Source organism: Lonchura striata, chromosome 2 (assembly GCF_046129695.1).
Source record: "Lonchura striata isolate bLonStr1 chromosome 2, bLonStr1.mat, whole genome shotgun sequence".
In the NCBI taxonomy this organism is placed as follows: Eukaryota; Metazoa; Chordata; class Aves; order Passeriformes; family Estrildidae; genus Lonchura; species Lonchura striata.
The window spans coordinates 28,119,966-28,141,678 of NC_134604.1; the positions used below are offsets into that span (position 1 = coordinate 28,119,966).

General features: G+C 45.2%; 2 protein-coding genes across 2 annotated transcripts; one reads left to right on the top strand and one right to left on the bottom strand.

Moving 5' to 3' along the window:
* The first annotated feature begins 227 nt into the window (after positions 1-227).
* On the top strand, positions 228-15,488 carry CTC1 (CST telomere replication complex component 1). Its single transcript, XM_031505505.2, has 24 exons — positions 228-248; positions 328-467; positions 1,748-1,994; positions 2,886-3,082; positions 4,731-4,875; positions 5,249-5,551; positions 5,720-5,848; positions 6,180-6,406; positions 7,872-8,043; positions 8,129-8,329; positions 8,563-8,689; positions 8,800-8,914; positions 9,251-9,713; positions 10,054-10,143; positions 10,426-10,569; positions 10,855-10,925; positions 11,736-11,836; positions 12,174-12,339; positions 12,572-12,658; positions 12,743-12,902; positions 13,353-13,417; positions 13,641-13,803; positions 13,945-14,071; positions 14,995-15,488. Exons 1-24 carry the CDS (start codon positions 228-230, stop codon positions 15,153-15,155), a joined length of 3,822 nt encoding a protein of 1,273 aa, XP_031361365.2. The 3' UTR covers positions 15,156-15,488.
* Positions 15,489-17,502: 2,014 nt separating this feature from the next.
* On the bottom strand, positions 17,503-21,713 carry VTCN1 (V-set domain containing T cell activation inhibitor 1). Its single transcript, XM_077790767.1, has 4 exons — positions 21,647-21,713; positions 20,355-20,702; positions 18,483-18,761; positions 17,503-17,809 (listed from the first exon to the last, which is right to left on the bottom strand). The coding sequence occupies exons 1-4, from the start codon at positions 21,708-21,710 to the stop codon at positions 17,688-17,690; spliced, it is 813 nt and encodes a 270-aa protein (XP_077646893.1). The 5' UTR covers positions 21,711-21,713; the 3' UTR covers positions 17,503-17,687.

Consider the following 21,713-nt stretch of genomic DNA (forward strand, 5'->3'; position numbering starts at 1 on the left):
ACCGCCGGGCCCATCCCACCGCCGGGCCCATCCCACCGCCGGGCCCATCCCACACGGTCCCGCTCCCGCTCCTCGCCGTCCCGCGCGGAAGGGGCGGGGCCAGCCGGGGAGCGGCGGCGATTGGGCGGAGGGAGGGCAGGGGGCGGAGTCCGGCGCGCGCGCGGCGCTCCCGGCGGCTCGCGCGCGCTTCCCGTCGCCGCGGCAACGGCGCGGCCCCGCGCGCTGTCATGGCGGCGCCCGGCGCGGCGGTGAGTGAGGGGCCCGGGCGGCTCCGCGCCCTCCGCGCCGCCGGCGCTCAGACCCCGCTTCCCTCCTTTCCCCCCGCAGGAGCAGCGCTGGCTGCAGGCGGCTCGGGACTTCGCTCGCCGGGCGCTCCCGGGGCCGGACGGGCGGGAGCCAGCGGCGCTGGAGGCGGTGCTGCGGTGCCTGCGGAGCGCCGGCGGCGGGACGCTGCCGCTCGGCTACAGGTGACAGCGGGGCCCTCCCGGGAGCTCGGCACGGCTCGGCCCGCCCCGGATGCCGGCTGTGGGGGGATGCTGGCGATGCACGCGTTTCTTTGGCCTCGGCACGGCAGCTCCCCGGCTGGATCCTGCGGGCCCGCACGGGAGGATGTGCCTGGTGTCCGAGCTTCTTGGCCAACTGAGCTCAGCGTTCGAGTGTGCGCTCTCAAAAAGGGGGATCTAGGATAACATGGCCCACATTTCAGTTGATAAAAGGCTTTTGGGTGCTCATTATCATGGAAAATACGCAGCTCGTTGAGAGATGTCCATATTGGAAAGTTTGGCTTGTCTGGATCTGTTTCTTGTTCCAACCTGTGGAAGAATTAAAATCTCTGGTACAACCAGTTTTTGGGAGAAAAGGTCAGCTGGAATTGATTAGGGATTTGTGACCTTTTACTAATAGTTAACAAATGTAGGTTGTTGATCTTTCACACCAGCTAAACTTAGCTCATTTAAGCCATATTTTTTCCTGCGTATTTATGGTATTTAAACCTGATTTTGGTTCATACTCAGGAGACTCTATATAGAAGAGTTGAAGGTACTTTGCATTTATCTTCTGTGAGGCCAGTGGTCTGATTGTGTGCAGTGTGCTACATCCACAGCTAACCACCAAGCTCTAGAGTATGCGGAGGGAGTCTGCTTCTGTATGTGATCACCATGAGCCAGGGTCCTGCTGTAGTTCTGGTTTCTCCTGAAAAGCACTCAGCACATTTGACAAAAACACAAGCAGCACTGTGCTTTTGTGGATCATAGGTATCAGTATTATTCCTGCTGGTGCTCTGTCTCTGAAGATGCACCAGTTTCGGCTAATAGAATTTTCAACTAATCCCCTGTTCATTTTACTGCAAAATGCACAGCATAAGTACCTGCGTAAATTTATGTCTTCTGGTTAATTTTCTATATCTAATTACTGTTCACTGCTGATTGAGACCCATCATTCATCTGGACTAGTTTCTTGCTTTGAACTTTTGATCCCTGACTAATCAAGTGAAACTCTTCAAATTCACATCCTTTGAATTTGATTATGTCCTGCTACTGAGCAAGTAGGTATTGTGACTAGAGCTCCAGTTTCACAACCTAAAATTGTCAGTGAAGCTCATTGGAAACGAGTAACAAAATCACAGGCTGGAGAACAGTTTGTGTTGGCTCTTTCAGTGTTGATATTAGGGTACTTTGCAAACAGAGTTCTTCATACATCCTGCTATATTCTTGCTTTTTTCTTTTTTTATTTCTTTCTTTTTTTCTAGTTTCATCTCCATCTCTGACCTGAAGCATCAGCAGCAGATACCATGCTGCAGCCACCTGAGCTGGAGCACCAATGAATTTAAGGAATGGTCTCATCAAGGACAAGGTGCTTTACCCGTGCAGTGCACTTTGCCAAGGACTTACCTGATCCTGGTTGGCTATTTAGCAGACGGAAGGCAAGAAAACAAAGAAGAGGTGGTAGATGGTTGCCTGTATGTGAAGGACAATACTGGGATAATTCCATGTGAGGTATGTCCTCAGTCATACTGAGGGGTTCTGTGTTTATTCCCACTACTGGGGCAGTTCCACAAACCACCAGGGGCTTCAGCTGTTCTGCCAGAGTCTAGTGAAGGAAATAACATGGCTCTGTAACAGACAGGAAAACAGCAAGCTGACATCCTGGGCAGAGGATACAACATGTGAAATGTGCCTTTGCTAGGAGAAGAAATTCTGAATGTACTGGCATGGAAAAAAGAGACAGCCAGTACAGTTCTATTCTGTTCACCACAGTACAAGGTGGCCTGGGAAACTTCTGCTGAATTCCAATTAGTGGAGCAGAAATAACTTTCTGGAGAGTTGTACTACATGATCAGCGATGCATTGGTGAGATGCTTTCAGGAAATATAGCTTGCGTGACAGTTGACTTAAAAGCCTCCTGAAGGTAATTGCAAGTGGAGTCAAGATAACAAATAGCCCCTAGAGTGGTGGTGACAGAGCACTGAAGTTGTGCTTTCCAGTGAGACAAAGTCTGGGAAAAAGTTGTATTGGTAAGAACTTCTAACTGAAAACACAGGAGCAAAAGAAAGCAGGCAAGAATTTTAGAAAAGAAGTCTGAAAATAACTAAGCCTTTCATTTAGTTAATTACCACCTTTCTGTGAGGTTGTGACTATAAACAGGAAGTTCTAGCTGTAGAGTTCAGCAAGTCTGTGTCAGATTTGCATCTGCAAGGACAGAAGTTCTCCATGCAAGGTAAGAGAGTGGGCAGAAAACACTGTTCTCGTTTAGTGATGAAACCTGGCAGTAGGAGAAGAGTTTGTGATGCACATGCAAGGGTGTATTGGTAATGAACACTGTAAGTAGTGCTGAGAAAACAAATTGAAACTCATCTCAAGCTTCAATCTCATTATCTTTTGGTTTAGCTCTTGCACTTTGATCTGGAGTGGTTGGAGTCACTGTTTGTCTTCCCAAGCTGGTCATATATACCACAGACAGACCAGAGTGCAGCAGGGTACTTGGAAATCCTGGTGGATCCAGTGCCAGTGAATGCCCCCAAGAAAGTACTTCACAGCATTCCAGTCACCTCCCCAGTGTCAGCTGAGCCACTGCTTACCTCCAGGTAAACATCTACCATGCCCAGCTCCTCACAGCAGTGTTGCTCTGGCTTGGCAGGTAACAAGAAGAGCACTTGGCTTAGAAAGAGACAAATTCTATTTCTGTCCCACATGGAAGCATAGCAGCGAGTGATGGAATTCAAAGTTATACAACAAAACCACTTTTCTTTAATTATCTGTTTTCCAGGAGTTTATTGGAAGTTTTTATTCTTAATTTGAAAAAAAATGGATGAGTTTTAAGTATTTCTAGATGTAATTTCAGATTGTACAAGGAATATTATACCACTGTTGATTCCACTGATTCTGGCAGTGTTGATCCTGCCTTTGAGGCTAAAATTCACTCTTTTGATTAGCAAAACTTTTTTTTTCTTTTTTTTTTTTTTTAATCTTACAGTGAACCAAAAGTATACTTGAAAGTAATCCTGTATTTTATTATGATGTTAACATGTGCCACTGGTCAAATTCTTATCTGATTACTGAGATAAAAGTGCTAGTGAAATGTCAACTGGTAGAAGTACCTGTCTTTTAGTTTACAGAATATGAAAATGAGCTAATGGAATTGCAAATCTAATAAGTTGATTATTTAAACTTGATAAGATCATGTTTCATTTTCTTGAGTAGAGAATTCTTGGTGTAATTTAATTACAATAATATGTCGCTAGCCATGTTGCTTTCATTTCTCTTTAGTTATTTTTTGGTTTTATTTGGTTTATCTGCTTCTAAGAAAGTAATTTTAAGCTTAAGTGTTTGATTTAGCTCAAGGGACCTTTCTAAACAAGAAAACTGTTTCCATATTTCAGTGTATGTTTTCAGGCTTTTAACATAAAGCTCCTTTGTTATTGACTGATATCTGACCAATTTTCCATATTACAACTAAAATCTTACAGTGAGGTGCTGGTACTACTGTGTGTCTACTACTGGTTGGGTTTTTTTTTAAGTCATAAAGTTAGATAATTGTTTAGATGTTTTGGAATCAAGACTGGTTTTGTTCTGAGTAAGTGGGATGGTTATATTCAGGTCCAGTAGGAGTTGAAATGAAAATTTCAAGCATAAATTTTTTTGAAATTAAATTGAAAAAATGGAAATATTTTTTAATCTTTTGAAACATAGGTTTGAAACTGCAAACAGAATGCACTCAAGAAACTTCATCTCTCTTGCCTCTCATCTGCTTTCAGTTTTGCTGGTCTTTGTGTCAAGTTTGTTAGAAAGAGTCCATTGTTGCTTTCAGGTCCCTTGTTTATAGACTTACAGCTTCCACAGTGTCATGTTCCATGGACATACAAATCCAAGTGCTGTTTTCTGCAGAAGAATTACTTGTGACTTTTTTCTTCTCCTTTAGACCAACAATTAGTTTCTTGTTTGTGGTAAAGCCTTTTGCAAGCTGGCTGTTATCATGGAGTGTGTGAATTTGTTATTCTGTTCTTTCTGTCTTCAAGTACTAAAATTTCAAAAGGATTTAGTATAAAAAAAATAAAGTACAAATTTTGTAGCCAAATATTGTTTTGAAAACCTCTCTGAGAGATTGACCATATTGCTTTGTTGGATCTTTTATTCCCAAAAAGTACATGGTACATATCTGTTTATTTTGCTTTTGGGATACTTTTGAGCTTTCTTTCATCTCTGATTTCAGTTGCCTCTTCAATTGCCCTCTAGGATTCAATGTAAGAGAAGATCAAAGCTTACTGTAGCAGGGGAATTGACCAGACTCGGGCCTCTCCTTCGTATTCACCACAAGACATTCTTCTTTCTGTTTCTGAAGTGCTTTGCCTCTGCTGTTTGTGTCCCTGTGCTGGTGCAAGTAAGTCCTTGGAATTTTGCTCACAAATTCAGTCTGGATCTGTGTATGTGCTAGCTGATTAATCCTTTGAATCTTGCCATTGGTTTCCTAGTTTGATTTATTCTTCCTTTTACTGGTGATATCTTTTTAATTGCACCCAGTGTGTACTAGTCTTGGTATGTATGAAGTCTAGTTCTGTGCCCTGCTGAAATACAGTCCTTCTCCCTCATGCAGTTGCTGTGTCCCTGAATGTCTTACAGATACAGTCCTTTTGCTAAGAGTGTGAGGCAATCCTCTGGGTGGAAAAGGGTTTTTTGGGTGGGATTATTTAAGTCAGGAAGAATTTTTTTCACTGGAGTTGATGCTGATGTTGCTTTTTGTTTCTCTGCTCTAGAAACCCAGCCAGCTGTTGTGGCATCGTGTCTTCCAGCTGGGTCAGAGATACACAATCACAGGCCTGAGTATGTCCAACCTGAAGAAATCTGGACAAACAATGTTTGTCACCAGTGTTTCTTCTTGCCTTCTGCCCTGCTGTGCAGAGCAGGTGAGAGAGCAGCCACTGAACAGTGCTTCACAAGGAGAATCCACTCAGTCTTCTTCCCTTGAGACTGCTGAACAGCTCAGTTGCTCCTTGCAGCTGGGGGCTGAAGAGGAGAGGCCAAGACCAACCAAAGAGTCCAAGATCATCTCCTATGTGGTAAGGATTCATAGGCTTAGCCTTCACCCACTCATGCACTGGGGTTTCAGCTCCTGGCCTGCAAGGACCATTATTTTCATCATGAGTTTATTTTCTTATTGCTCAGGCCCGTGAGAGAGCCTTGTGACTCTCTACAGTCCTCTTACTTTCTGTTTGCTTTCTGTTTAGGGATTTGTCACCAAAATACTCAATGTCCAAGCTGGTCTCTTTTTACTGGATAACCAAGTCTGCTTGTGCCTTGCTTACCAGCCTCTGCTGAACCTTGCACGGGGACTCCGACCAGGAGCCTGTCTGGAGGTAAGCTGAGATTTGCAAGGTCATGAAGTATTCAGTGGAAAAGACTGAGGCCCTGGGGATGGGTTGTGAGTGTATGGGTCAAGAGAAGGCTGTGGGAACATAGGAGTTATTTCAGCAAGTATCTGGAACAAAACTGGAGATCTTACTGCCTAGACTCAATCATGAGAGTTGATATAATTATTACCTGATTCCTCCCAAAACTGTGCTCAGTGCCTCAGGCCTGATTATAGACAATCCAGTAGAGTGAGAAAGGATTTAAGGTGGAGTAACAACACTTTTGGGAAGTGGTGGCAGACTGGCTGTGTCTTCTCTTACACTCTGTGTATCCCAGCTCATCGACGTCCACCTCCTGCAGAAACCTCTGGCGTCCTTCCCTTTCACTGTACTTGGTGCTTGCCTGAACAGCATGGTTGTGCTGAAGAGTTTCTCAAGGCTCAGCACCCCCTACCAGCCCCTGGCCTCTTCAGGAAATCTCTACTTACAGCTGCTCTTCCACTTCAATCTGGGAATGCCGCTGTACCTCTGGCTGGTGAGCCTCCTGGAGACCTTTGAGGAGAGGTGAGGACAATTCTTCTGAAGTCAGGCTATGCCTGAATGTACGTTGTAGGTTACCTGGGTGTCTTCTAGACCAAAGGCTCACAAAATTACTCTGCTTGGATACTACAAGCAGCAATTGCTTTTGTTTTTTTGGCCTAAGTAAGCTATTTATCCAGACTTCACATCATGTCCAGTTGCTTGTTACCTTGCAGTTGCTCTTATGAGAAAAGCTGGTGCATTTTTCAAGTGCAGGTGAGATAAAGGTCTTGGGAAGCTGCAGTGCTTTGGAACATTGCACTCACATAATCCTGCCTGGAATGCTTTGTTCCAAAATACAGAAGCACCTTTGGGGTGTCTGCTTGCCAATGGGGTTTGTTTGGCAGATCGAGATGGGCACTCAGGCTGAAGCTGGAAACTGGTGCTACAACTAGATCATAACTGATATAAAGGCTCTTGTGTCCTGACTGTGCACAGAAGCAGCAGCAGCTGCTCACCATATCACTTTGAGATATTCTGAGTGTTGTCAGGAATGTGATAATTTGTTTTAGAATCTCTCTTGGCAGAGTTTCCCACTCATGCTTATCTCCAAGTCTTCCAGATGGCCTCCTGCTCTCCCTGACGCTGCACTCTCTTTGCAGGACAGCTGTGGGCCAGTTTCTGGGTTTAATTCTTGCTTCTGTTAGTAAAAATACTTGTGTTTGTTCTGAAGCAGTTATGGTTGATCACTGTGACTGCTGCCTTGCACTTTAAAGTATATACTCTCAGTCAAGTAGCAGGTTATAGAATGCTCAGTGTTCCTGTGCTTTATTGGCACTGTGGAATTTTGACATGCTACCAATAAAACAGTTTCAGTTTTGCCTTGGGAGTTATACTAGCTATAAGTTTTAGGTTTTATTATCTTTTCCACTTTCTTTAAATGTGATTGCTCAGTCCTGGTACTGCTTAGAAATTGTTCCAGTGAGAGCTATTTCTTTTCATTTGAGTTCACTTTCTGTCATGTTTTGGTTGGCAGTGTGATCACTTCCAGCCATTCAAAAGAAGTAAGCTAAATTTATGAAATTAATTCTACATGAGGGAAATACTGGAATAAGAATAGTCTGTGTTTGTTTCTGACTTGTGTTTTTTGCATTCTGTGAAAAAAACCAAGTGTACCTAAGATGAGTAACCATATCACGCCCAACCAAAAGGCATGAAAATCTATTTATGTGGCTTAGAGCAAGATTATCCTCATATTGTTTGTTTCTCTGGCCATTGGAGTTTTGAGATTTTGCCAGTCTGTCCATTTCTGTGGATTTTCCTGTTCCTTGTCTGCCCAGTATAGTTGGCATTGGCTTTAAATGCTCTGTTTTTTAATCATTTCATGGTTTTTGTGATCTCTTTAGTTCTTGTTCTATACAACATACTCAAAACAAGCAGAAGGAGTCCCTGACTTAGATGCAAGACTCACTAAAATGCAAGGACTCTTAATGGTTATAACTTTTTTCAGATTTTCGTGTTTCTTTGGGCGCCGTCGACTGCTTAGCTCTACACACCAAAACCCTGGAGCTGCTGAAAAGTTCCTTGTCCCCCTTCTGCAAGCTATGATGCCAAACAGAGAAGAAGCAAGAGATATTTATAATGAAATTTTATCAAAAATACACCAGTGTCCCCTGCAGAAAGTGAGTAAATGTTTTTTGAGCTGTTTCCTGTTTGTCTGATGGGAAGAAACTCAGTTGATTCATTCCTTCTCTCATTTTTTCACAGTATTTGACTCTGAACCCTCCATGCCAGGCCCCATCTCTGTCTGCATTTTGCCGTGTGGCAGAACAGAAGAGCTGGGAAGGCTTCAGTCCATCACAGTTGCTTTCCCCCTTGGAGGCACAGCATATGGGCACCCAGGAGCTGAATCGCAGACTGGCCTGGTCCTACTGCACACTCTCAGCAGAAACTTTCCAGCCCCAACTGGTATCTGCCTCCTTCTCTTTCCTGTCTGTGCCTTGGGAGCTCCTCCTTCTCACCATGCCTTCCAGCACCTTGTCCAGTGCATGCCTCTTCCTCCTGTTAGGAATGACACTGCTTTTCTCACTGTAGCATGTTGAAAACAGACTGACTTTGAGCTGCTGCTACACACACTTTGATTTTTGACTTTCAAGGATAGGAATTGTTTGATGCTCTTTGCAGCTTCCTTTCTGTTGTAGATACTCCTTGGTGTGCTGAGGGTCTCCTCCAGGAGCAGCTCCCTCCAGTTGCAGGACAAGAGCAGCGCCCTTCGCTGTGTGATCTCCCATAAGGATGGTAGCCCCTTTGCCCAAACGGCTCTTATAGGTATGTCCCACTAAACTGTATTAGAGTTCTGACCTCGTGACTTTAAAATGAGGATATTGACCTTACTCTCTTTTTATTTAGTTCAGCTCTTTTATTTGATGCGTTTGCAGGATCACTCTTGAAGGTGGAAAACTACCAGCTTGTAGTGGAAAGATTCCTTAAGACTGATTTTCCCTCCTGGGAACACCTGGAAAATCTGGAGCATGTGAGAGAGAAAAAAAATAGGTGAGTCTCTTTATTCAGTGTGCAGGTAAAATCATCACTTTCCGGTTCCATGAGTATTTTGAACTATGGTAAGCCTTCTTACCAACATAGTATTTCAGTGCCAAAGCACCTGTTCTTTGCTGTTTGCATAAAATGAGGTCTTTCTCAGCAACAAAGCCACCATCTCCATTTTGTTCAGAATACTTGCAGCCAGGAGTGGCCCTCCACTTCACTCTTTCCCACTGCTCCTGCTGAGTACCTGGGGGGCACTCACCAGGTGTGTTTTTCCCAGATAAGTGTTTAGGATAGCCACGTGTCAGGAACAGGGAGCTTCACTGTTACCATTTGTCATTTCAGTGTCTATGTGCAGTTCTACTTGGAGGATGTTCAGGTTCTCCATGCTGCTGAAGGACAAATCCAGAAATGCCTTAGGAGTGGAAGCAGCTCCTCTTTGAGGAATAAGGAAGTTGGCAGCACAACATCTGAGCTGGAAACCCCAGAGGCAAAAAAGCTGAAATTGGAGGATCCCAAGGCAGATGCTGGCAGAGATGAGACCTGTAAGGGGAGCCAGAGCAGCACCAGAACAACGAGCTGTGTATCTCAGCTGTTCTTGGTTACCCAGAAAGAGGGTCTCATGTCACGCAATTACCAACTGCCTGCAGAAGAAGATAAAGAAGCACATGAGCTGCAGCACAGCTTCCAAGCCACAGTGCAATGGCTGGGCAGACCACAGCTCTGGAGCCACCCCGGAGAAATTGGGAATCTATCAGAGCTGGAAGAGACTGGCTGTGATGGAAAAGAGGGTGTGACACAGCAAGAAGTGAGGCAGCTTTGGGGTGTGGTTTGTTAAGTCTGGCTGCTGGCTCCTCTCAAGTGAGCCTGTGTGGTAATTTAGTGTCAATGGGAAAGTGATTTTTTTTGTTGGGTGTCTTTGTGTGTTTGTGCCAGCAAATTCCTTCTTGCACCCCAAGCAAGTTCCATCTCCTCTCTGTCACCTTCCTGTAAATGCATCTGCCTTCTCTTACTCCTGGTGGTGCTAACCTTACTTCTCAATCAAGACATCCTCTGGGCTGGGCTTGCTCTCTTTTTACTGTAGTTTTCATTCCATACCTAAGAGTTCTCATGACCTTCTCTCTCTCTCTGATCCCTTCCCCCACCAGGCACTACTGCTGTTTATGGGGAAGTCTCTGCGATGGTTTCCATTCCTGCACGTGGATGGGCTGTATCGCTTCACTGTGCCCTGCTGCTCGGTAAGGGAGAAGTTGTCATGCTGTTCTCTTGGAGACTTTTGCTGAACTGCATGTGGGAGTCAAGGAGTCAGAGGGTGACTAAGCTGTTTTCAAGGTTTGGAATTTCCTTCTGTCTTTCCAAGAAACTGCTTTTGTTCTGTATTTGATTAAAATTCTCAGAGCTCTGAGTTCAGTGGATTTTTTTTTTCTTTTGTGAAACATTATTCTTTACTTTTTCCCTATTGAACTTTAATCTCCTTCCTTCTAATAGTCTTCTGTCTTGCCTTATCACTCTTATTTCAGGACTTGGAAGTGTTCTACAAGCTCTGTTCTCCACATTTGCCAGCAGCATTCCCGAGCAGGCCATCCTGCCCCCTGTGCCTGCTTGTCCAAGATAGCTGGCACTTAGAGCATGAGACTTGGATCTCCTGTCTGCCTGAGCACCAGGTATGCAAGTGCCTTATTGTGCAGGGCTTTCACAGGCTAATTGTAGGTCTCTCCAGAACTAGCTAAAAATTATCAATACAGAGTATCTTCTGATGAGATTATTCTGCTCCAAGTTCCATCAGAGGCTGCTGCTGGGCTTCACATTTTCCTGCTTCAGAATTCATCTGGAGATGAAGCATGAGTTGCTTGACTTAGCTCTGAGCATGCAGAGCTTGTCTTTTCTGCTCTGGCTGGGGATGCCTGTAAACTGCAACTTATCTGAGGCTGTGTCCCACTCACTTCTAGGTGACAGCCCTGTCAGTGCAGACAGGCATGGACCAGAGAATTGCCTCCATTCCAGAAGTGCTTAGCAGCAGGTATGTTGATCTGCTCCAAATTATAAGCAATTGTGTCTTAGGGAATGGCTCTGTGGTAATTTTTATTGGGAAGTGCTATATTAAACTGTGATGAAATCTCCATCCTAGGAATATGGTTAGGGAAACCCGTGTGCAAGTAGTTCAGACTTCTCCCACCCTGGTTTTTGAAGCTAAAGGGATTGTAGGTGACAAAACTGCAAAATGCTGTCTAGAAAATGGTTCAGCTACTGCTGTTGTGGACTAAGTCCCAGAGGTCTCTGCCAAATTCCTGTCAGAAGTGGAAACAAGCAGAGCAGGGAAAATCAGACTGAATGTATATTTTTGGGGTTTTTTTGTTTCAGATTTTTTAGCATACCTTGCTAAATACTACAAATACTAAGTAATATAAGGTTAGAAAGTTAGAAGGTTTGAAGCTTTTCTGTTCTAAGCATGGTTAATCTGGGGTGATATGCATGCACACTGGAGTTTTCACCAGTGCTTTATGAAAAACTGTTTTCTTTGCTTGGCTTCTTCCTCTAATTCAGAAAAACAGTTAGAAGTTTATCAGATAGAAAGGCTGTAATGCCTTATGCTTCATCTTCACTGCTGGACCTGAAGCAGCAGAAAGCAAGGTAAAGGGGCCTCTTGCCCCTGGGAAGGTTAGGGTAGGCTGCAGCAAGCTGTCCTCAGTCTAGTAGTTCAGGTGCTCAAGGGCAGGTTCCCCAGAAATGGGCTTAACCAACAGTACTCCACTTTGTAGCAATCTTGAAGTCAGGCTTTCTTCCACTCCCTTTGTCTTCAGGCAGGACAAAAATCCTGGTCTACTCTCAGTTTCACAGGTTCCCTTGTTTCTTTTTGTGGTGAGATCGTGGAGAGGACCTTGTGTGCCTCTCCCAAGAATGAGAAGCCACCTGGCCATCCAAAGCAGATAGGTAAGATTATGTTGAGCCTATTGAGAAGCAGCACATTGGTTCTTGATTGTTTCTGTTTCAGAGACCCGACGCACTTGGCTAAGTGTGCTGCTGTGTCTGGGAATAGTGGAAGTATGCCAGGATGCTGCATCCTGTTGCATGTTAAAGGGCTTGGAAACTGCACACTATGTATGTGGAGATGGGAACGGGAATGCAGTATCCAGAAAGCCTGAGAGGTGCAACAGTGACAGCCTCATCGTGATGGGAGGAAGAGCCCCTCTAGCAGGCCCAGCTCAGTGACAGGGCATGCTGCCTGTGTGAGAGAGCTCATGGTCTGTGTGGTTCTGTGCCTCCTCAGGGACTCTGCTCTCAGCGGATCACAGTGTAAAGCTCAGCGTCTCTGCTGCTCCAGGCTCCCCTGTTGTGATGGACATTTACATTACTGCCACCTACCTGCAGCATCTCCGGGGTTTGCTCCCTGGAGCCAAGGTCCTCTTCCAGAACTTGGAACGCAAGATCTCAAGGTGCTCCTGTCTTTAGAGCCCTGACCTCTCTTACTGTCTTTGAAACCATCTCTTAATCTGACCTCCCATGTGGACTTTCCTCATCCCTTGTTCAAACCTTCATCTCTCACAATCCCTTCCCATAAGTTATTTTCCTACCATGTTAGAAATGAAGATCAGCCCAGCCATCCCAAGAAAACTTGATGTTTGGTTTCTGTGATCTCTCTCTGACATCTGCTTTTTCATATTGCAGATTCCATAATGTTTATTGCACATACATTGCCTCCAGCTGTGTGAGCATCATATCTCTGCCAGTTTCTCACCTACCTTTTCCTTCTAGGTAAGTGTTGGGTCTATTCTCATGTTACAGTGTCCAAAGAAAGGCTTCTATGTCCCAAGCTTCTCAAATTCCTATTTCTTCTAGTCCTGCAGGAGAAGCCTCATCCCCCTCCTTAGTGTTTCTATCCAGCTTGAAACCTCAGCTACAAAATTTGGCCCAGGCCCGGATTTTATGCCACTTGTCCTGTGTACTGACTGTGTGCCTGCAATGGATTTGTTCACTTTGCAGCTGCATCTTCAAAGAGGTATTTAAGCTTCCACAAACATCATTTGTGAGAGGTCTTGCAGATTTTTTACTCTCATACATCCTTTGCTACCATGTAAAAGAAGTGAGGGTTCCTATTTCAATTGGAAGCCCTTTTTCCAGTGTCTGAGAAGGACTTGCATATTAGAAAGGGGCCTAAGTGATTAGAAGTAAGTATCTGATGCCAGGCAGTCTGGCAGCTAGGACTGGGGGTGAAGTGAGGACACTGAAGAGGACAATCCTACTCTGCTAATTCTCTCCTCCTTCCATGTTCACTGCTATTGGAGATCAGCACCTTGCAGCAAAGTGACTTTTCCCAAGGCACTCATTGGAAACACAGTGAAATTCTTTACACTTTTGCATACTTAATTAGAGAAGGATTAAAATAAGCAGTGACCCTTCCCCTTCTCACTCACACCCATACCTAGCTGTAGCTTTGTTCTTCCTTCAGGGGAGGTGCACCCGACACAATCCTCCATGTCCATCACAAACAGGAGTGAGGCAAGCCAGCGCAAGGTAAGAGCTGTAGGGATTGGGTGTGGGAAGAGGGGGGAGGAGGGAACAAATTACACCACAAACAGGAGGGGGAAAATAATATCAAGGATGGGATGTGGACAGAACAGCAAAGATGGAGTTATCACATCTTCTGGGATGTGCACAAACTTTACTGAGATCTGTTGTCTGGGGTGTGACCCTTGTCCTGCCCCTCCTGATCCCAGCCTGCCTGCTCTCTGCACAGGGTGGTGGTGGAGGATGGAACAGGTGAAGCTGTGGTGCTGTGCAGGAATGAACATGTGGCAACAATGCTGGGCCTGAGCCTTCTTGAGTGGGAAGCTGTGCAGAACTGTGTGCAGAGCAGGGGCAGCGTGTTCATTCAGCACGGAGAAGCTCCTGGAACAGGGGTGAGTGGGTTATTCCAGCAGCAATTGAAGCCTGATGAGCTCAAGTCTTGGCTGGACAGGATTTCCCTTTGGTCTGGCTGTTCCAGAGCCTCCCTGCCTCCCACTGAATACTCCCTGGCAACACACTCTTTCCTTCCTCAGTGTCTGGAGGAGCCTGAGGATGTTGTTGCTTGTTACCTAAGGAGTCTGTGCAAAAGTCCTCTCATATGTCGTCCTATCCTGTTGGATTTCAGCATAGACAGGAAGCCCTCCAAGATCCTGCAGCCTGGTAAGCAAATACTGCTGGCTTTTCTAATATTTAGTGTGGGAAGGAAGGGAGGAGGGCATCTCACCAGGCTGGGGAAGGAAAGGTGCCTTCACTGTCCATCAAAGCAAGATCTTTGAAGGATTTTCCTGGAATTTTGTATTATATAGTGTAGAACTAAGTTGTGTCTTAGATTAATGGCTATAAAAATAGAGAAATAATATTATGGAAATTCCTAAAACAACATAGGATAATTTTTTCTACTTCACACAGAAACATAAAACTGTTTTTGAGAAAGATCCTAGTCCTCCTAGACAGGAGTTTGATCAGCCAGAGTTACTGTGCAGACCTCTCAAATCAAATGGGTTTTGACATTAGATAGGACAGCATGTAGAGTCAATAGCACACCTGAAAATCCTCACCTGTAAATCAGCACTGAAGTGTTTTGAATTCATGAGTGCTGAGGTCTGAGCTCGTGCTGCCACAACTGTGCAGTTGCTGTATTAAGGGGACATTCTTCACGCCAGTTCTTCACACTGCACACACATATAGCTTAAGTTTGAGTGTAGGTGCTGCAGGGGTTGATTTGCTAAGCTCACCAGAGGATGCTCTGCAGTGGAGACTTTCTGGCTGTCATGTACAGTCTGTAAAGACAGGTTGCTGGTACTGATAGAGGATACAAAGCTCAGTGCATCAGCTCTGTGAGCACGTAGTTCACAGCATTTCACAGTGTAGAATGTCTGTTTCCTGCAGGCTGGAGGGATGCTGGCAAAAGGCATTCCTCTGCCTACAACCTGGAGTCCTTCATCATGCTGTCCTTTGAGGTTTAGCAGATGCTAAGCAGCTGCTGCAAGGCCTTCCCTCCCCCAGCAGCTTGTGCAGCTATGGGCTAGAGCAGAGCCAGAGCCCTGTACTGAGTTGTTACCCCTTGTATCCTTCCCCTGCAGCTCCCCTGCAGCTGCGGAATTTTCGCTGTGGTGAAGTGGAGTTTGTGTCACGAGTGGGGCCTCGTCTGACCCTGCTGTGCCTGAAGGTGGAGGAAGTGGGACGAGATGCCTTACACTATCTGAACAGCCAGAGGATGAGCAGGACATCCAGTTCCTGCTGAGTGGGAGCCACTGCTTAATACTCTCCCAGTGGGAAAAGAATTATGGAAATACCTACTGCAGTTGGGAACTTTTTACTCTCCTTTCAGTGGGAACACAAGCCTGTGAGCACAGGGTGAAGCGTGCAGTCGAGCAGCTGCTGTGACTGTGGAATTCCTGAATGGTCACTGTGGGCCATTGTCAACCAATGACACTGGGCTACATTTTGGAAGAGAGATGTTCAGTGCTTCCTATGTGATAGCTCTTGCCTTGGGCCTAGGGCACACAGTGTGTGCATTTTGTGTGGTAGTATCTACTAAATAAAGCTATGAAAATATTACTTAAAGAACACTGCATCTGTTTTAGTATCTATTTTAGTATTCAGGTTTATTTGCTATATGGTGACCATTAACAAAATTATACAGTTTTCACAGGGTATGGTCTTCTTAACCTAATTGAAATTATTAAAATTACACTTTTAAAGCACCTCCTTCAAGAAAAGAAGTGAGTAAGCTGCTGTTTGGAGACTAAATCATGGGGCTAAATGACAAGATTATTTGGGCATTGTTTTGCAGTTTATCAGAAGCAGCATGAACATTAGGTGGGGCTGTTAAGAAGAGCCAGGCACTGAGCTGTGATACAGGCAGTGAGATTATTGAGCATGAGTGAAGTATCTTCCCTCTCAAGGCCTGCTGTCCACTTCTGAGACCAAAGTGTGAGTGGCAGAAGACCCAATAGATGCCACCACTCAGGAACATTGTGAGACTCCATCCTAAAAAGTTGCCAAAATAGCTTAAAGCAAAAGTCTTTGCAAATGTTGCTGTGACAGCCTTACTTTCTTTGGGTGCTTTCTGCAGAACAGAAAAGATTTCACTAAAGCTTCTCTCCACCTTCCAGAAAGAAAACAAAACAAAACCAAAAAAGCCCCAAAATAAACTATCTCAACCTGAGGAAAATGTTGACAGTAAGTGGTAAGACAAAGATAAAATCTGGTTAAAAAGTGCAACTGAAAGTAGTCCTGTAATACGAGTAACACAGTAGCAGACAGAATTAGATAGGAAGTACCTGATAACACTTATTTAAAAAACAAAAAGGGAAAATTCAGCTCTATTGTTTTATCCGAGTTTAATAACTGCTTCTGAATTTGAAGCTTCCAGTAACATCTTACTAGTCTCCTTTCCCTCCTCACGCTGTATGTTAGTTTTCTGTCTGCTGTCTGCTTATCTGTTCCTCTTTTATTTTGCATTACAACTGCAATCATCACTCCTCATACAGGACTTTAGATGTGGTTTATCTTTGCCAGGATATTCCAAGCCTGCTGGCAGTTTTCCAGCCCATCACTGTTCTGCCATTCACATCTTTTTCAGCAGGTGAGTTTGATTTTAGCATTCCAACAAGATGAAGGAGATTAACTGCCTCTCTTATTTACAGTTTTATTAGTACAGTCAGAGAATCACAAGACAAAAGATGGGTGAATCAAATCTGTTTGGGAGAGTTAAGATTTTCTTGCTTTTAGTACTCTGAAGGAGCTGTTCTCAGCTGTATTGTGGGAAACCCTTTTCCTGTTTGTGTCTGAACTCCTGCCCATGATCAGAGTTCTGGTCACTGTGTTAGATAAGAAAAGGGAATATATCTTGTTCTACAATCAGAAATTTTCCTTTATGCAATTCTCCTTATCACATTCCTTGTTCTCTTTGTGAAGCTAAACAAAGTATCCTGTTGTTGGTGTGGGTAAGAAATAATAACACAGGAAAAATCAGCTAATTTCAAGTTTATACTACAGTGTACTCTGGAACCAGCAGGAGCTCCTAAAGCCTCAGCCCATAGGGAGGAAAGCCTGAAGTGAGTTCTGCCATCAATGTAGCTGTAATACGTGTTCTGTGTGGAAAGACAGGCAGGTTTCTTTTAGCTGATCTCCTTTAGCTCACCCTTTCACCAGTTCACCTCCAGGTCCTACCACCCAAAGCCAAAGCCAACAAATATTAAGGCAGCTGTCCTGTGCTTTGGCTGTGTAAGCCCTCATTATTCCAGGTCTGCAGGGAATTGCTCAGGCTGGCAGCTCCCTCTAGCCATGTTCAAGGTGTCTGTAGTATTTATTGGAGACACCACACTGTACTGTGGAGTTGTGTGAGTAAAGTAGGAGCAAGGAAGGGTTGTACTGTAGCAGGTCTTGTGAGCAGGGAGGGAGAGGAAAAAGCCTGTGCTGCCTTGCAGCCATGAACTGCAGCCCAGGTCCAGAGGGTGCACAGGAAAGAAAATGAGGAGACAAGTAAGAGCTGACAGTTGATGGTGCAAGAGGATGATCTGCAAGTGGTTGCAGAAAGTGATGGGAGAAGCCTGTAAGAGGAACAAACCATGTGTCCCACCTAAAGGTGGGGATGGGGAAAGGATGAGCAGAGGGAAAAGACACACACTCCCATTCTGGCAGACTTGAGATAGGTCTGCTGCTGTAGCCAAATTCCCTAAGAGGGCCTCCATATATTGTATGTATATAAGTTTCACTTTCCAAGCTTACCTGCACGTCCAGCAGAGTTTCCAATTGCTTTATAGATGTTTTATATTGACAGCAGGTACAAGGGAAGCAGAAGCATCCAGTGACAGGCTGGAAAGGAGGATGACACTGACTCTGCATTAAGGTGCACCAGCTGCAAGTTGGTCACCTTTGTAGTGCTGAAATCTGTAGCAAAAGAATTGTGAGAGGCTACCGGAATAGGAATGCAGCAGGAAAGGCAAAAAAAAAAAAAAAGTGTATTTATTCCTTCCCATTTTTCTGAATATGGATGAAGATTGACCCTGCTTCTTGTACTGCAGACCAATTGCAATGAAGTCCTGGCTATAGAAGCGTTATGGCCCTTCTCATGTAGAACAGATGATACTTAGAACCTTTGTAAAGATTGATTTTCTGTGAGTAAAATGGCCTTTTTAATAAAAGGATTGGGCTGGAGTCAGAGGTATTGTCATCAATAACTGCTAAAGGGGCCTATTGGTTTGGTACACAAATGGGATCTAAGATGAACTGGCTAAAGAAAATGTCAAAAGATGTGGGGCTTGGTTGGCTGGTTTGGTTTTGGTTAACATTCCAAGCAATACACTCCTTTGAAGTGTGTCTCTCTGGTCCCCTGTCCCCAAGCCAAGGCGACAGTCAATACCATGAGAAGCATATGAGATAGCAGGAGCAAACACAGACCCTTTCATTCATCCCAGGGACAGAGAACTGTTTGGATTAGCCATGCTTTCAGTCTTTTCCTTGCCTGACACAGCTGCTGCAGGAACCCCCTGGTGCACCAGGAACACTACTGAAACTCTCCTCTCCCTCGTGCCTATGGTCTCGGGGTGCTGCTGAACCCTACCTGTCACTCTGATATTGACCATAGCCTTGGCAATGCTGTTTTCAACCACGCAGATGTAGGTGGCATTGGCAGTGATGTTGTGCAGGAGGGAAACCACCTTCACAGTGGTGTTTTCGGGGTTCAGCTCGTAGCTGGTGTTGGCAGCATGGGGCAGGTGCTCCCCAGTGTCACCGTAGGCTGTCCAGCGCATGGCAGGGCGAGGGAACCAGCGTGGGGCTTCGCACTGCAGCGTGTCCCCACGGGTGCTCTTCTCCACCTGCACCACGGGGATGCTGAAGGCTGTGGGAGGGAAAACAGGGAGAGAGTCAAAACAAGGCAAGTGATAGGAACTGGACATGAAATACCCAATTGTATCTACCAATCACAGGTACTTCTAGGCTGCTTGCTGCTTAGCAGCACAGCACTGCCTGGAGCCAAGCCAAAACCAGGCTCAGACAGAGCTCTATACAGGCTGGGCTGTGGGAGTATCACTACAAAGGATCTAAGGACTCCTAGGAAATAACAGTCCAGCTTGACAGGATCTGAGGTCATGACACAGCTTTAGTGTCTTTTAGCTATTCTTAATAATGGAGGAAAGATGATTTACCCTCTCCACTCACTAAGAAGGAGGCCTAACCAGCACCTACAGCTTCACAGAGTTGCAGAATCATTAAGGTTGGAAGAGACCTCTAAGATCCAGTCCAACTGTTAACCTATCATTAAGTCCACCACTGTACCATAACCACAAATGCATGTGTTTTAAATCTCTAGGGATAGTAGGTAACTCCATTACTTCCTTGGGCAGCCTGTTGCAGGGCTTGATAACCCTTTCCATGAGCAAATTTTTCTTAATATTAAATCTAAACTTCACCTAGTGCAACTTGAGGCCATTTTCTCTCTTGAGCAATCTCCTGCAGACCTGGAATAAGGAGGGCTTACACAGCCAAAGCACAGGACAGCTACCTTTAGTATTCATCATCTTTGGCTGTGGGTGGTAGGACCTAGAAGTGAACCGATGTAAGGATGAGCTAAAGTAAATCAGCTAAAAGGAATATGTCTGTCTTTCCACACAGAGCAGGTATCAGAGCTGTGTTGAAAATAAAACACCTTAAGCATTTCACAAATACTTTCTAGTGCCTTTTCTGTGTGGATTATGTGTGGATTACTCTAAACATCCAATCAAGCAACACAAAAGTAGGCAGAGCCACGAGGTTTCAAGGAGTGATGGGGGACAAAGGCCTCGTAGAACATTTGCAACCCACAGGCTTGAGACAAAACCCTCTTTCACTTGGAGAGGTCTGAGGGCTTTTCCTCACCCAAGTTGAGCTGTAGGACAGCAATCTTGGCCACAGGGATGAGAGGGAGGGTGCAAAGACTGCAGTCTGGAGGAGACCCTCAAGGGGTTCATCCATCAGTCTCAACATGAGGTGCCTGCTTGGGAGGAGACTTCTTATTACAGCTAAATTCATCTCACTGGAAGAGGCTGAAGACCTGGTGGTTTTCAGACCTCTCCTGGAGGACCGACTCTTGTAAATATGTAATGTTTCAGGTAACTATGATATCAGAGGTTTGTTGCTTTGGTAGTAATTTTAAAAAACTTAATACTTCAGAAAAACTGAGAAAAATATATTAAATACACTGCCATTTTTATTATGCAACACTTCTGGCTGGAGATACATCCTAATTCTAGAGAGAAAAAGCTACCATGTTATCAAGATTATAACCTTTTCTGGAAAAGGGATGTCAAAAGAGGGGTTAAGGCCATAAATATCCCTGCCAAAGCCAGAAATATATCCTACTCAGGGGTGTAGCAGCATCATAAGCACAGGTAGGTTCAACCAAGCCCCACTAGCATGTGTTTTGCAGCAGAATTTTGCTCCTTATAACCCTCACCTCCTGTCCTGTACTGCAGCACTGCTGCTCCACTCCCTCTGGCTGTGGTGACAGAGCACTGGTAGGTGCCAGCATCAGAGAGCTGCACATCCCTCAGCTCCAGGGAAGCATTCCCGCCAATCACCTGGTCCGCAAACACGGCTGTGCGGCCCTGGAATGACGGATCTTGCTCTTGCAGGTGGTCCTTCCCAGCCTTAAACTCATGAACCAGCCCAGCTACCCCCTCCTTGGCCCACTGGATTGCTATGCTGTCCATCCGGATGTCGGGCTCGAAAGAGCAGCCCAGGATGCTGCGCTGGCCAATGTTCCCTGGAGACGTCAGCGCCGTCACACTGATGGAGTGCTTTCCTGCAAGGAGAGAGCAAGGAGGCTGAGAAAGGTGAGGCAGCAAGCCTGGAGAAAGGCCAGACTGCCCTGTGGCTGTCATGGACCAAGCCTGAGGCTCAACAGTCACTGGCACACAGCAAGGCCTCCAGTAGCAGCTAGCAGTGCTGCTAGGAAAGGTCAGCTCCAGTGGGTTGTATGCCATGATAAAGCACAGGAGTATTTCTGTAGCAAAAGAGTGCTTCAAAAAGTAGCTCTTCTTACTTGTTTGAGAGGAGTTCATGTGATATTTTCTTGCTTACTTATATACATCAGGAATTTTTCCCTTTGCAGCTGCCAGAAAAGTGTGATTTTTATGTCTTTTCTTAGTCAGGACCTCCCTTTATGCAATATAAATGTAATTGGAAGGCATAATGCTGTCAGAGAAATAGCAGCTCTTTCCCCCTTACTGAAATCTTTTTCTTTCATTTAAGAAATATTTTTCTTTCATTTAAGAAAAGTGAGCATCTGAAATCCTAAGCTGCGAGCCTGAGAATTCCCAGAGCCAGGCTCTCTTCCCCATGCAGCCCTTCCCTACCCATCCTCACTCAGCACATTCCAAGGAAGTGGCATGTTGGCTAACACCAAAGCAACACATTTTTGTTTTCTCTGAGGGACGTGGGAAGGGTGCCCCATCCTGGCAGATGCTCTCTAATTTCACAATAAACACCATCCCATCATCTCGTCCTGTTCTGGGAGAATGAGCAGAGTATGAGCAGGACTTTATGTGTAGGTTTGGAGCACCAAGCCCAAGGAAATTTCAGCTGACACATCACTACACCTACCTAGCCTTTGTTAAAGGGTGGTGGGTGGCACTTCCACACTTGATCACACCTCAGTCTGTGCACAGGATGGACACACAGAGGCAGAGGCAGGGCAGAAGTTCATTATCCTACCAGTAACTGTAAGAAATCCGAGCTGTCACATACCTGAGACACCAAAACCAATGATCAGAACGATCACTGCAGCCAGGATGACAATGACTGTAGTCATGCT